Source organism: Dichomitus squalens (genome assembly GCF_000275845.1).
Source record: "Dichomitus squalens LYAD-421 SS1 unplaced genomic scaffold DICSQscaffold_2, whole genome shotgun sequence".
Lineage (NCBI taxonomy): Eukaryota > Fungi > Basidiomycota > Agaricomycetes > Polyporales > Polyporaceae > Dichomitus > Dichomitus squalens.
Genome location: NW_006766884.1, coordinates 2,147,768 through 2,162,859, shown reverse-complemented (window position 1 = coordinate 2,162,859; position 15,092 = coordinate 2,147,768). Strand labels below are relative to the sequence as shown.

Sequence of the window (15,092 nt, the reverse complement as noted above, 5' to 3'; positions counted from 1 at the left end):
AGAGATTGGGCCTGATTTTCGCCGCACTCGATTTGCAGACATGCTTTCATCGCCCCGATAGCGAAGCTGGATGGATCCAGATTGCAGATACATGCGACGTCCGTCCTGTGGAGTAAAATGGTTTCGTCAAATGCGCTAATGTACGTACACACGACAGCAAGAAGAAGCGTACGATCCGCATCCTCCATCGGGGGCGCTGTTCTCGATGCACTGCGTCGCGCAGTCGGACAGGTCTGCTGCCTCGAACTGAGCGAGGGCACCATAGCTACTGATTGCACAAATGAGCGTGAAAGAAAGAAGGACCAGCTTCATGGTGATGTCAGTGACGTTTGGGCGTTGAAGGTCCGGTTAGTACAGCGGCCAGGCTGTAGGGAAGCCACAGAGATGGTCACCTGCCTTTATAGTCTGGCTCTCAGATATCTGTATGACCCGAACAGAAGGCGTAGCGCCATTTGTGTTGCTTCTCACCGCGCCCGAGGTGTATGTTTATGTGCGTGCAGAGCCCCTGATGGGCTGTAGCGTGCGTAGCCAGGGTGAGCGCAACGAGGCTTGACGTGTTGCTGCGGCGGGTGTGGGTGCGTGTATGTCGACGTCGCGTTTCCGGCTTAGGATTCTTATCGGCGTTGGGGTCTGATCATATAGACTGTTTTAGTCAGCCTCGTGTGGACAGTGTCCGTGTTGACGACATGCTCAATATATGGCTGAGCCTCAGAGCTGATGATGTAACGTAACTCGACATCTACACCCTTCTACGAGCTCACGCACCTGGGCATCCTCACCGCCCGAAGGAGGGGCTGGAGCTAAATGTTGTTCGTTGCATGGAGAGCACCGTGTGTGCTGTGTTACGGATGGCTCCCTACAGCGTTTGTTGAAGCGGGCTCAACCACCGACCATAAAGATGCGAAACGGCACGGGATGCCGAAATCAAGCTATATCGCGATTTGTTGAACGGAGCGGGGGAGGGCGACGGGCGACGGAGGACCCTTGAATTAGCCGAGGTACTTTCATCGAGACGAACCCATACAGGCAGAAGTATCTTCCTGTAGCTCCGAAAGGGAAGGTAGAATGAACACAAAAACTAGGAAGGGGGTATAAGTCTTTGGTATGTTCCTGATATACGTGCGAGGGCCTTGCGCATCGTCAGGCGACTGATGATGCGTACCTTTGTTAGAGACCCGGGTCCAGCAAGTGATCCTGGCAACCCTGCGGATGAAATGGAGTTATGTCGCGCTTAGCGCAGAATACACGTTGGCAGCATATTCACATACGGATAGAGTTCACGGTCCCATGTAGTGAGTGTACTGCTGGGCACGTAAGGTCTTTCTCCAAAGGAAGCGCAGGAGATCATGGCTCTACGTACGGCTGTCGCAGGCCACTCGATGGTCACTTGCAGTGAGTGGCCCATCCAAGCCCAGCCGTTCGGTGGTCCTTCCCCTTGTTCTGAAGCTTTTATCTGCCACCTGACCTCCCTAGGCAATGCAAGAAAGAATACGCGTAGTAGAAAAGATGCCGCCTTTGTGTCCCCAAAAGGGAGGCGCTCCGCCCCTTTTGTGCTCAGGCCGAAGCCGCCTCGGTAGTGCGCATTTTGTCCCGTCGGCTAGGGGGGCGACGACCGCCTCCCTCCATAATACATATAAAGGCCCACGTTGATCCCACGCCCACCAGCTCGACGGGCCTGTCCTCGCTCTGATCCCCCGACCTGCCTTCTATCCGAGGTTAATATAAGCATGGTGGATAAGTTTGACCCAAACTCACCAGTATGTCTTCTGCTCAAGAGCCACATTTCTGCGATGCTGAAGCGCTTTATTACTAGGTGGACACCGAGCCTCACGGGATCAGCTCAACAATCGTTGAACCGACGCCTCCGGGCTCGCCGAACCCGGATCAGTAACCCCTGGGCTCTTGGATCCTGGCGAGTCCTTCGGCTTCCTTGTTACCAGGTGTAGTAGCTGACAGTGAAATGTATTCCTACTAGTCCTTGTACTTGGTGTCGTGGCTAGAAAGCTGGTATTTGGGCTTGAGCTGGACATCGTTGGGCAAATGTGCAGAAATGGCTAGCGATACTCTCCTACGCAGAATAGACAATCAGAATGGAACGTGTTGAGTATTCTATCTGCTTTACTTGGCGAGAGAGCGGCATGGAGTTGGTGGTCCAGTGTGAAACAGCGTTGTCGATGACGTTGGTGGTTACCGGACCGTGCAGGGCAGAATAGACGCGCACGACATCACCATCGTGTGTTTCAGCCACAATCGTCCTTACCGTCTCCCGCCTCTTGTCCTCCCGTTCTTTGCTTCAGGTATCGCTCACTGCGGTGGTAGCAATGGAGATTCAAAGCGCGAATGTGGAACCCGACTCATTCTTCAACAGCTCTCTGCTGTTCAACACTACCTTGAAGCTCGCACAGCACTTCTTAGGATTCCCATCACGCGCTCTCGCCCGACTTCGCCGTCTGGATGACTTGGCATTCGAGATGCAAGAAGCTGCACAGCAGACCAACTCGGGATCGCAGGGATACAGGAGGCATAGGAATGGAAGTCATGGATCAGGTGTCACACCCTTGCCCGGTCCATGGGGGTTTCTGACATCGGGATACTTTGTCGGCCTTTTCGTGATGGTGAGTATTCACACGCCTTCTGTCAGAAGAGACGGGGTATGTGGAGGTGTATCGTGTGACAGTATCCCAAACCCGTCTGTCTGTCGTCGGGAGCAAACTCAGGGAGTGGGTCGCCAGTGAGCCTTGCAATGTGTACCTTGTCGTACCATTGCGCAGACGACATTGGCCGAGTCCTTTGTAGTTGATGTGAGGATGGTCCTTGCGTTCTTCGTGGGGCATGATCTTGCGGATGTACCACAAGGCCACTCGATTAGTTGGCATCCATGAAACATAAGGTATGCTCGCGGGTCGGGTATGCGACACGGTACTGGAACAAGACCACTAGAACCGTGCTAGGGGATCATCTTCTGTGCATCAACCCATTCCCATTGTTCGAATGCGAGGAGAAGTTGACTAATTGACAGTGCAGGCATTCGTTCTGAATCGCATTCAGAACATCGTGGTACCACCCCGTCGGCCACACATCTTCCGCCTTCATCCCAACCAGCCCGACTTTCGCAGTCGCGCACCTGTCTCGCTACACCGCGCATTACTCAACATGATGCTTCCGGTCGACTTTTCCTCGACCTTCTCGAGGGCAATGTTCCGCGTGCCGTCCCTCTACTTCCTCGGCAAGGCCGTCCTAATCTGGACCGTGTTGCTTCTGCGCGCAAACGACCCAAAACTGTTCACCCGAACGACTTGGTTATCGGCCGTGGGTAATTGGGTTCAGGATAAACCGATGGAAGATATTTGCTGGTCTACCTTCGTGTCGGCATGCCTCGCGTTGTGCATAGGGACCCTCACCACTGGTTTGGAGGGGCTGAACATCAATGATCATGCTCCATTCAATCTTGTAGGTGTATTTCAGACAAACTCACGCTCGGCAACGATAGCTAATTGGTGTACTAGTTCGCTTTTGCTTTCCAACTCTACGTAGAGTCGGCGGCCGCCCGTCATCCCAAGGAAGGTGAACAGAAGGCGGCACCGAATGTTCACGTCGTCATCACCATCATAATCCCTCTGTTTCAGCTCACTGTTATGCACTGTCTCGAAATTAAGCGTCGTTGGACGAATTGGCGTCTCGCTTTCTCGGCCGCAAGCGGCCTCTTCGCACTCCTTCACTTCCACTACGTCCAGTGGTTCTCGACCACCCCGTTCCCCCTGACGACATACGCGGCTCGTGTCGTCGAATCGATCATGTTCTCCATCATCACCCTCACTGTCGCCCTGAACGCCCTTACCCAGCTCCTCTCAGAGGGCACAATCACGCGACCAGTCTTCGGACACTCCGCGCTCATGCCGAAATGGGATGAGGACTTCAATGTTGCACTCTTCCGCCTCGGAACAGCAAGCATGGAGGCGACCGCTGTAGCCGGGCTCGGCAACGAGGTCGGCGGCGTCGCGAGTGCGCGCCCCGTCGACGTAGCTCTGGCGCGCAAGCGCGAACGTGAGACCGTCCGGGGCGAAATCGAAATCGATCGCACTGGCGTCTCTGGGTTGTCACCCGCATACGAGCAGCGCGGCAGGCGGCGCGTGTTCAAGAAGGGCTTCGCGAACGAGATCACCGACGTGAAGGTCAAGGCGGCAAGCACAGACTTTTGGGTCAACACAGTGCTCAATGTAGCATGGCAGAGGCACTTGGGCGCGTTCCTCCTGAGTGCATGGCGCGCTTCGAGGAGAGTGTGGGGTGCCGCTGCTGCCAAGGTTCGCGGGTCGCCCGCGTCTCGCGAGCGTTCGCCCTCTGTTCAGGTCATGGATGTCCGTCCAGGGAGACAGAGTGTGGTTGATGTAGACCCCTACGAGCGATTTGTGCGCGGCGAATCCGTCAGCGACGACGAAGACGACGAGTTTCACCCGGATGACGAAGGGACTCCTCAGCCAGACACTGAATTGGCTACCTCCAGCGATGAAGAGGAGTCTGAGGTCGAGGACGATTCGGTTGAGCAAGTACAACTCTACGCCGATCTTTCGAAATCTGACGTGGGTTCGGCACCGCTCCTCCTCGCGCATATGACCGACAAGTCTGCGTCGCCTCTGACACGCCGGGGGTACAAGCGACTTGTTTCTGGACCGTCACAAGCCAGAGCCAAGGACGACGTCGATGACTGGGACGAGTTCGTGTCCGATCGCCGGCGAGCCAAGCGCATAGCTCTGCCTCCTCCAGACGAGGATCCGGCCTCCGAGAACGCTCGCGCCTGCGTGATCTGCACCGTCGAGCCACGCGATATAATCTGTTGGCCATGTCGGTGAGTGCACGCCGTAGTCGAAGTAATCCTGTCAAACTGAGTTTTCCACTCTCGTAACGTTATGACAGGTGTCTTGCCCTCTGCGACGATTGCCGGAATAATCTGGCCTCGCGCTCGTCTGCGTCGAAGCACACTTGCCCATGTTGTCGCAGAATGTATGCGAATTCCCCCTATCGATAATGCACGGAGCTGACGGCATATTCTCGTAGCGTGGAGGGCTATTCGAAGATCTACATCCCGTGAAGCGTGAATTCACACTCGGCCACTCACATCTCCTTGATACTGTGTATTGTAACTTACCACACGGATGGATGTAATCCATGGACTTGACAAGACTTGTGACTTTCGCCATCTAGGTTCCAGCTGTCCCGCCTACTGGAGCTATCCTATTGGCGCTGTCGGGGCCTCGGGATCTAGTCCGCTCCGATCCTGACGCTGGTGGCATGCCGTATGCCACAGCGGCAGGGCAGTCCTCTCCGACGGCATATCGTCAACCCTGCCAAACGGTCAGAAGAGGCACTGTTTGCGAAGCTACGAATAGTCTCGACTCTACCCGGACAGGCATTAATACTGCTTCCTCGCCGCCGCACCAAGACCGTTTTCGCAGCCGATAACGGATCCGCATGCTTATAGGTCGACGTTTATCCCACGCTCGCTGAGGTGGCCGGTCCACAGCGGCTATCTGACAGATCACATTCTGCGTGATATCTGTGCAGTACTAGTACAGCTAATCTCGCCATTCGGGATGGATTGTGAAGCTGGCCAACAGTGCAGCCTATGTACACTGATGTGTACAGCGCGCACATGTACAATTACTTACTCGCTGAGCGGGAGCCACGCGGGGCAGCTTCTACCACGCTATCGACCTTAAGTCGCGCAGCTGACGAGTTCTGACTTCCAGATATAGTAAGGTTCGGTCTAGGTACACCGTCGGGCGTTCATCGGACCCTAGAACGCCTCTGCTCGACCGCCCTCGCACAAGATGATCCAAGTACCCCGCTACTGGGCCAGAGCAGCCGGACAGAGCCTGCTCGGAGTCCGGATGGCGGATACGCGGATCTTTCTAGGCTTTCACCAAGCATTGACGCTTTGAGGTCAAGTCATATATATATATATATATATACCGTGCAGTCTGCGCCCATCGATCCTCACTCCCATCGAGGCAGTCAACCAGAGCTTCTCAAACACCTTTACGCACTTTTCACGACCACAAACGACCCTGACGACACCAACCATGTTCGCCAAAGTCTCTTACTCCTCCATCGTCTTCGCCTTCGTTACGTTCTTCGCGTGCTACCTGCAGCTCGTCTCGGGCGCAGCTCTCCCCGCAGCCGAGCTCCAGAAGCGCGATGTATTCACGCCCCCCGTGCTCTACCCCCACAACGGTACTGTGTGGACTATCGGACAGCGTCACAACGTTACCTGGTGCGTTGCTGCATGGCTTCCCTGAATGCCCTGATATTGTTCAGGATTGACCGTGCCATATATTCTGTGCAGGGACGTCTCGAACCCGCCGAAGCAGATCACCAACAAGCAGGGCCTGATTCTCCTGCGCAAGAGCGGTGAAACCACCCCAGGTGAGTTTTCCCGCACCATTTCAGACATTGCCCGTGCATGTGTCGCTCGTACGGAAATGAGTGCTTCTTCACGAGGCGCTGCCGATCGAGCGACAGGTGTACATAATGGGGCATCTGTGTGGTATCTTCTCATCACCAAGGAACTTCATGCAGTTGTCCTCGAGAACGGCTTCGATATCCTCCTCGGCCGTATTGAGATTACCGTGCCGTGGGTTGTGGATGGCGACGACTATAGTCTTGTCTGTGCGTATCTCTTCTCCCCCACTCCTACCACACGACCTACCAAAGTATGTTGATCGATCACCTTTGACAGTATTCGGAGACTCTGGCAACTTCAGCCCTGAATTCACGATCCAGGGCAGCGGCGTCCAATTTTGAGCTCGCGATGAGCATTCATCTGTCATCTCCGGGAACACAGACAATCGAATAATGCGGACTGATTACGGACTCTTGCACGAACTTTGACGATCCAGACGGACTTGCGTAGGACTTCAATTCTATACAAACGCTTTCTGTATACTACCCACGGACTTGATCAATTCGGACTACTGCTTGTTGTAGTTTTTTGTATCATCCAGGGCCTCTTGTCGTTTGCAAGCAATGTCAATTTCCGAAATCATCAATTGTCCTAGAGCTCAGTCGTTGCTATCTGCAGTTGTCCCATTGAATTCGTCTTTCGGCGCCAAAGCTTCGGACAATCATTAGCGCCTCCTCCAGGTCTGACCCATCTCCAGTATGTCGTCGAAAGCTCTCGTATTGTGTGTGCTCATATGCCTGCCGCTTCATACTGCACCTTCCATACACGCCGACTTGTGGACAGCATACGCCGTTACCTCATATCGCTTCCGGTGCTCGCCGCTACAGCCGGATCCAGCTTCTAACTGGAAGCCCACCTGTTCTTCCAGGACACCTCAACTCTCACTCGAGCCAGGACCCAAGCCGCCATATTCTCTCCCGGCGAGGTCGTGGCTTACGCGCGCGTCCCGTATGAGACTGGCCTACCCGTTCGCCCTACGTTTGTCTCATACAGGACTGGCGTGTGCTGAAATCCGGGACAACCGATGCACATCGACTGCCAGCCAGGTATGTTTCTTGAATTTGGTTCTATATTTTTCAACTCTGTATGTACCGGAATGTGACAGGGGCTTTCTATGTTATCTGGATTATCTGGTCTGGAGCGGCTTTCGGACACCTTCGGAAGTTATGTCGGTCTGGTATGCGAGCACAATGCCCTGTATCCCAACGGGGATCGGTACACAGATCGCATTATCACAGGGGATATGCAATACGCATGTGCGACGTGGCTCATGATCTTGCCACTGAATTGACGTCAAGCAACATTCCATACTAACACAAACTGGTTGAGTCGTCGTTACACTCAGTCTAGGGCGTAATTCAAACAGCATTGCAGATTGGCCTGCCGTTGAATGACTTTCGGCTGTAGGCCACGCTGCGATGTTCATCAAAGGTATGAACATTTGCACGAACATCATGTATGGTTGCTGGAGTCAACTCCTGATGTCGGGCGTTGGGGTCCGGAGAAGCATATTTGTTGTCGATGTTCTCGCTGAACTGAGCGGACTCGTGCAAGGCCCCAAACTCAATTAGTGTAATGCGTCAAGATTGGAATCTTGATGTAGTCTAAGTCGCAAGAATCAATATCCAGGGAAGGTAGACGCATAGAGTGAAGACATCCGACGACACCGTCGGAACCCATCACTCTGTACCTCTACATTCCCCGGATATTGACTCTTGCCTTCGGGTGTCTGGCTCTACCCGCAGCGACGTCCCTCTATGCCCGGGGATTTTGCAAAAATTTTCTAAGTCCACCATTTCCAGTGAGGCCCTTGGGGGGCCCAAAAAGTATAAAGGAGGGGGATCTCTCGGGCTACCACTCCCCATCCATTGCAACTGTCCCTGGTGGACACCATCGCTTTCCGCATACAACCCCCACATCCCTATTCTCCTTTATCAACCCTGCCTACTCCCTGCCCCACCATGTCCACCCGTGCCATGCCTAACTTCAACGGCTGCGTCATCGCCCGCCGCTACGAGCTTGTCCAGCAGCTCGGACGCGGTGGGTTTGGAGTCGTCTACCAGGCGATCGACCACGGTGTCGCCATCGACTCCGATGAGCAGTACGTCGCTGTGAAAATCATGCAGAAGGCTGGTCGCAACGAGGCCGACCTCGCCGCCCTCAAGCAGGAGGTCATCCTCCACGGCATCGCTACCACATGTTCGGATGGCGTCGTTCAGTTGATTGACGCCTTCGAAGACGACGCGTACTGCTACATTATCCTCGAACTCTGTCGAGGGGGCGACCTCTATGACCATATCACGAAGAATACCTACCAGGGTAACGACGAGCTTCTCCGGAGGGCATTCATCTCGCTCGTGGACGCCGTGCAGGCGATTCATGACGCGAAGATCGCCCACCGAGATCTCAAGCCGGCGAACGTCCTGTCCAATGAAGACGGCTCCGAGCTGTATCTGGCAGACTTCGGTATGGCCACGACCGAACCCGTGATTAGCGAGTTCGGTCATGGCACATCCCACTTCATGAGTCTTGGTGCGTCTCTCCTTCCGTTGGTCTTCGCCAAGTACGACGCTAACAACTCCGTCACAGAGTGTATCGGAGAATTGACTGCTCAGCAGCCATATGATCCATACCTCAGCGACATCTGGGCTATGGGTGTCATCCTCTTTGCCATGATCACGAGGACCAACCCGTGGTCGAAGGCGACAATCAAGGATGATGACTTCTGTGAGTTCCTCATGGACCCGGACTACCTGTTCTTCGCGCACCCCATTTCTTCGGGGGCGCACGCCATCATCCGTGAGATGCTCCAACCCGACCCTACACAGCGGATTAGCCTCCGCAACCTCCGCCAAGCGATTCTGTCGCTTGACACGTTCTTCCGTCCGATGTGCCAGTTCGAGTACGTTGTTCACGAGCATGAGCGCATAACCATTCCTCCTCCCGCTATTAATCCCATGCTCGCGACTCCCAAGTCCGAGTTCAAGTCGACTAACAAGGCACCCGAGATTGATATTCTGGACGCTGCGTCGGGGCCTGCTGCCCGGGTGGCCCAGAATTGCTCAGCCGGCTCTGCCGTCGACATTTCCTCTACTACCACTTCCCAGTTGGGTTGTCACGATCCTGATTGCAGCTCATGCTCGAGTTCGCGTGCTTCGTCTGGGGCTTCGGATGCGGAGAACGTGGGCACTCCGGAGGGTATTATCCCTACCATGGCTATAAACACGGGGGCAGTGATGATGGCGGGAACGCACCACAAGGTAGTCCGAGGCGACCATGGCTTGCAGAACGTTCCCTTCGTGCCAGCCCAGGTGGCAATGGCTCAGTACGGCGTCCCCCAGGCGCAGTACTTCCCTATCTTCGTCCCCGCTTACCCGGTCTACTACGTCAACCCCAACGCCTACCCTTACCATTAACGCCACCTCCTTCCCCCCTCCCTATCCCATGGTTCCGGTCCCTTTCCCTAGCGTTTGGATGGACACTTTGTGCCTCCTTGTATCAAAAGCTATATAAGCGATGCAGGCACCTCTTATATGGCACACCAGAGTAGACTTTTCTTTGTTTCGGACATGGACACTTTCGAGTGCCTTGTATCACCACAGCACCTATATACTGTAGAATGTTCAATATCGACGATACAAACGCCATCACAACTTTCTGCATGAAGCGCGTTTGACATATAGACCGCGAGGAGAAATCCTCAAGCGGTTGGACGATTAGCGATTCGACTACTGAGCTGTACGAGTCAAACAAGGGTTGTTGCATGTTCGATTGACCGCATCCCTGCATGCTCCAGCAGACGTCAGCTACACAATCACGCCGGTAGTAAAAAATGTTCCTGCGTAAGCTCGAGCTATGTACTATAAACGCGGATGAGGAAGGCGTAAGCGCTCCAAAAGCCAAGTCAGGAAAAGCCGGGCCGGTGGAGTATTGGATGAGGACGAGCTCGCCATCGTCCCGCCAGGGCCAGGACGGGCAAGAAAATGACTCTGTCTGCTACCACCACTTCCATCGCCGCGTGCGGCGACACCCTTCCCGAAATACAGCGACAGCGGCCAGGCCGTAGTCGCTGCCAGCTTGACTACCAGTGGGCGATCAGATAGTACGGGGTTCCTCGGGGAGGATATAGTTTAAGTTACATCTTACGCAAGGCTAGCGGCCCAACTCGCGCGAACGCACAGCTCGCGCAGCAGTGTGCTCGAGCTTGTAGGCAACCATGAGCGGTACGTCGTCTTCGGTATAGCTATCGCCTTTGCACGGTCGATGGGCTCACGTACCCTGTTTTTTTTCGTCCTCGTCTGCCCTCCTCGATGGTCTAATCCAGCAACCGTCGTGCTTGGCGCGCAATGGGGCGATGAAGGAAAGGGCAAGCTCGTCGATATCCTTTCCGCCGATTTCGACATCTGCGCGCGATGCGCTGGGGGGAACAATGCCGGGCACACGATTGTAGTGCCCATCGGCCCAGAGAAGGTCAACAAGACGTTTGCGTTCCATCTCCTTCCAAGCGGTGCGTGCCCTCAGGTGCTATGCAGAGGACTACACATTCCAATTGACACCATCATAGGCTTGGTGAACCCCACATGCACGGGAATTATTGGCAATGGTGTCGTTGTGCACGTCCCCTCGTTCTTTGCGGAGTTGGATGCATTGCAGCAGCAAGGTGCGTGAATGCGGCTATGCTGCAAAGCAGCCTGTGCCGAGCCCTTATCATGCAATCTAGGCCTTGACTGTACCGGACGCCTGTTCATCTCCGACCGCGCCCACCTGGTCTTCGACTTCCACCAGATCGTTGATGGGTTGAAGGAGGTCGAGCTCGGCGGGTCGAGCATCGGTACGACCAAGAAGGGCATCGGTCCGGCATATTCGTCGAAGGCGTCGCGCTCCGGCCTCCGCGTCCACCACCTGTTTGACCATGACACCTTCGCGCAGAAATTCCGTAAGCTTGTGGAGAACCGCTTCAAACGGTACGGCCACTTCGAGTACGATACCGAAGGAGAGATTATACGGTACAAAGTACGTAACCGTGCTCTGTCGCGTCGTCCCATACGTCCTCACCTGGTGCGCAGCAACTGGCAGAGCGATTGCGGCCCTACGTCATTGACAGCGTCGTATACATCCACAAGGCGCTGGCGGAGAACAAGAAGGTGCTCGTCGAAGGTGCCAATGCGCTTATGCTAGACATCGACTTCGGAACGTACCCCTTCGTCACGTCGTCTTCGACAACCATTGGCGGTGTATGTACCGGATTGGGCATCCCCCCGAAGAAGATTGGCAAGACCATAGGCGTGATAAAGGCGTACACCACGCGTGTTGGTGGCGGCCCTTTTCCCACCGAGCAGCTGAACGTGAGTCGAAGAGGTTGTGCCGACTGCACGGAGCCCTCGTCTGACCCGACCGCAGGACATTGGCACGCACTTGCAGGAGGTCGGCCGGGAGTACGGGACGACCACCGGTCGGCGGCGACGCTGCGGGTGGCTTGATCTGGTGGTGATGAAACACTCCTGCCTGATCAACGGCTACGACTCCTTGAACCTGACCAAGCTCGATGTGCTCGACGATCTCGAGGAGATCAAAGTGGCTGTCAAGTACGTCATCAACGACAAGGAGCTCGCAGGCTTTCCCGGTTAGCACCTTCACCGCGGTTATCCAGAGTACATACGGCTAACGCCATGCTTACAGCCGACCTCGAGGAGCTCGCCAAGGTTGAGGTGGTGTATGTCACTTTGCCTGGGTGGAAGCAGTCAATCGCAGAGGCAAGGACGATAGAAGACCTCGCTGAGAACTGCCAGAAGTACATCGGGTTCATCGAACAGTTCCTGGGTGTACCCATAGAATGGATTGGTGTTGGTCCGGGGCGAGCGAGCATGGTGAAGAAAGAAGGGTTTCTGGTACAATAAAGCACACGATGTACTGTAGAAGTAGTACTGTTGTCAAACGAACGGATTCGAGGGCACGAACGTGAGTGGGAGGTGCCGGATGGGGCAAGATTCCCACGCCACTGGGGGTATAAGAGGGCGTGTGACAGCGCGGGGCTCCTGCTGGTCACCTCGTCGTCACAACTGTTACCACCGCCCACCCCCGCGTCCGCTGCGAGTACGGTCGCCCGAAGTACTGGGATTGCGAGCCTGTTACTGTCACTGGCACAACACAATAAACACCTTTGATACCCATGGATCCAAACGGACAGCACGTCCCCTCGACCCCTTCCTCATCGCGCAAACGGTCGCGCGAGAACGAGACCCCTAGCCAGAGACACAAACGGGAGAAGGCCGCAGAACGGCAACGCCGCAAACGCGAGCGCGACCGTCAAGCAGGCCTCCAGAACATCCTCGCGCTCTCCCAGGCCCAGCAAGTGCCTCCACCTCCCCTCGAAGTCCAGCCCCCACCCACCCAACCACCCCCGCCGCAGAACGTGCAAGAATACAAGGGCCCCGAGGAGCTTTCGCCCGAGGAGATCGCGAAGCGGGACAGGATTAGGGCTGCCGCGCGAGAACGGCAGCGGAAGCATCGTGCTCTCGTCAAAGCCCGCAAGCTGCGCGAGCTTGGACTCGACATGGGGAACGAGATCATGCCCGGCGTGGACGAGGTGGCGTACAGGATCAACGCACAAGGCGAGTACCAGATCCTCCCGCACGAGATGGCCCCGCATCCCCATCAGCAACCACACCCGATGCACGAGCCACCGTTCCCTCAGGGCCAGCCGCTTGGCGGGCAGACCTTCGCAAGCACGCTGCTACTTTCGTTCTCTTGCGCGCCGCTCCTGAAGCAGCACCTGCTGAGGACGCTGTCGATGACGAACGAGGAGCTGGCGTCGCTCGAACCGATCATTGCGCAAGCCTGGGATCACTGGGATCAGCAGGTATGTACCCCTCGAAAACGTGCTCCCTTCAAGAACTCGAAACATACACCCTGCAACCACCCCCCATTGCGTACCTGCACAGTGTTCCGGCTTCCCTCCGTCTCCTCACTTCTTACTCCGCCACCTCTCAAACAACTCCTTTCTCCGCTACCTCTCATATATTCTTCCCCATCGTACCTCGTGCTGATCATGCCTGGTTAGCGACGAATGCACTACGCGCAAGCGCACGCCCAGAAAGCCCCAGACGGATCCGCCCTCGCCGACCCCAACACTGCCTACGCCCAAATGGGCGAACACGTCCCCGGCCACCCTTACGTCCATGACCCTGCGCAAGCAAACGACTTCCGCGCCCGCTTTCACCGCCCCCTCGTCGCGCCCTCACCCTTCCGCTCCGCGATCGTCGCGGGCGCATCTGGCCCCGGTCCCGGGCAAGACGACTCTGGGGCGCCCTCACAGCAACAGCAGCAGTCTGTGTCAGCTCCCCCCGGGGTGCCCTCGGGCGCGCATCCACCCCAACAGCCGCCCCCTCCTGGAACGGCCCCAAATGGGATTGATGGCGCGCTCGCCGGAGCGGGTGAGCAGCGCCCAATCTCGAATCCTCCTCCGGCGATTGACCCCCAGTTGGGACAGGCTAGGGACGAGGCGGCCGGCGTGGCGGGGAAGCTCGAACGGTCGTGAACGGGCGGGCCAGTCGAGCGTGGTCGTTTGCAGCCGTTTGCAGTCTTATGCCGGCGCATGCTGGCTATCGACGGGTACGTGGGCTTGGGTATCCGGGGTTTGTCTGTGGTATTTCTACAGACCTTGCTTCTCCTCGACTTTCCGCACTCCGCCTCCCCTCCCCTCGTACCGGTGACTGGATCGTGAACGTATGCCGTTCAGGCTTCGGACTACCTCCTCTCTGTACGTATGATTTGTATTTTTTTTTCTTAGCGAGGACTATGTGTACCGCTTACGACTCACAAAGCAATTGTGTATTGTAGTAGGGCGCCCTAATTAGGGCGTCCGAACCTCCATTAATCCTGCACTGTTCCATAGTCTGCCTTGTGAATGAATGTTCTGTTCACAAGTGATATCTTGAGTGCAATCTGAGTTGTTTGTCCGGGCTGTCTGGGCGCCTCAAACCTAGACATCCGACAAGCACGCCCTCCGCGAACATACCGGAATGTATGCGAGCGCCATAATCATTAAGTACGACGAAGTTCCATCCAAAGCACGGCAAGGTACATGATGTGGAGCTTCAATACGTGTAGATACAGGCGGGTGCGTCCGCACACGTACCCAGACAATTTCGGCGGATTAGAATTGTCTGCTCAGTATAAAGCCTCAGGCATCGCTTTTACCTCCTCATCCAAGCTCCCTATGTCATGGCTATCGTCCAAATCGCCTTCCTGTCAGTAGTCGTTTGACAAGGCGGGCGTCAAGTGATTCGACGGCTCGCTTCAATCCATTGGAGCCGCCATGTGTGAAGAGTGCACGCCGATCGCCCGAAAAACGGTATGCAGAGTGTATGAGACAGCGGGAGACGAGAACGACCATCAACCTAAATACGTCAAAAGTGTGCCTTTGGCGGGATCATGAAGCTACTGAACTCACTAGTACTGCGAAGGAAGGTTTTCTCCTGGCATAGAGTCAGCATCCCGATTGCGATGACAAGCTGCTCAGCATGTCTTCACGGACCGCAAAGTAGAAGGCATGTGCAGGCGTGAGTAACGGTTGAAAATCGAGAAGACCGCAGCGTACAGCTGCAACGAATGACCAGCCTCAGTCAGACAAGCA

General features: G+C 55.6%; 5 protein-coding genes across 5 annotated transcripts; all 5 read left to right on the top strand.

The window, feature by feature from the left end:
* Positions 1-3,153: 3,153 nt before the first annotated feature.
* On the top strand, positions 3,154-5,086 carry DICSQDRAFT_166043 (uncharacterized protein; the record flags this gene model as incomplete). Its single annotated transcript, XM_007361550.1, has 4 exons — positions 3,154-3,450; positions 3,507-4,843; positions 4,912-4,998; positions 5,053-5,086. The coding sequence occupies 4 exons, from the start codon at positions 3,154-3,156 to the stop codon at positions 5,084-5,086; spliced, it is 1,755 nt and encodes a 584-aa protein (XP_007361612.1).
* A 907-nt stretch (positions 5,087-5,993) lies between these two features.
* On the top strand, positions 5,994-7,045 carry DICSQDRAFT_132490 (uncharacterized protein). Its single transcript, XM_007361549.1, has 4 exons — positions 5,994-6,268; positions 6,341-6,420; positions 6,574-6,663; positions 6,734-7,045. The coding sequence occupies exons 1-4, from the start codon at positions 6,078-6,080 to the stop codon at positions 6,796-6,798; spliced, it is 426 nt and encodes a 141-aa protein (XP_007361611.1). The 5' UTR covers positions 5,994-6,077; the 3' UTR covers positions 6,799-7,045.
* A 1,388-nt stretch (positions 7,046-8,433) lies between these two features.
* Positions 8,434-9,342, top strand: DICSQDRAFT_98406 (kinase-like protein; the record flags this gene model as incomplete). The annotated part of the gene is made up of 2 exons (XM_007361548.1): positions 8,434-8,989; positions 9,047-9,342. Coding segments are annotated over 2 exons (852 nt in total), but the record flags the coding sequence as incomplete, so codon positions are not given.
* A 1,331-nt stretch (positions 9,343-10,673) lies between these two features.
* On the top strand, positions 10,674-12,354 carry DICSQDRAFT_143693 (Adenylosuccinate synthetase; the record flags this gene model as incomplete). Its single annotated transcript, XM_007361547.1, has 7 exons — positions 10,674-10,680; positions 10,782-10,964; positions 11,022-11,117; positions 11,178-11,470; positions 11,524-11,802; positions 11,858-12,080; positions 12,137-12,354. 7 exons carry the CDS (start codon positions 10,674-10,676, stop codon positions 12,352-12,354), a joined length of 1,299 nt encoding a protein of 432 aa, XP_007361609.1.
* Positions 12,355-12,929: 575 nt separating this feature from the next.
* DICSQDRAFT_41379 (uncharacterized protein) lies at positions 12,930-13,994 on the top strand (the record flags this gene model as incomplete). Its single annotated transcript, XM_007361546.2, has 2 exons — positions 12,930-13,316; positions 13,518-13,994. Coding segments are annotated over 2 exons (864 nt in total), but the record flags the coding sequence as incomplete, so codon positions are not given.
* Positions 13,995-15,092: the final 1,098 nt, after the last annotated feature.

What these genes read in the sequence shown, in the direction of transcription:
- DICSQDRAFT_132490 (XM_007361549.1), top strand. Translation starts at nt 6,078, where the DNA reads ATGTTCGCCAAAGTCTCTTACTCCTCCATCGTCTTCGCCTTCGTTACG. An exon ending in CAGCGTCACAACGTTACCTG is followed by an intron (nt 6,269 to 6,340) that starts GTGCGTTGCTGC and finishes TATTCTGTGCAG; the next exon opens with GGACGTCTCGAACCCGCCGA. An exon ending in GAGCGGTGAAACCACCCCAG is followed by an intron (nt 6,421 to 6,573) that starts GTGAGTTTTCCC and finishes AACTTCATGCAG; the next exon opens with TTGTCCTCGAGAACGGCTTC.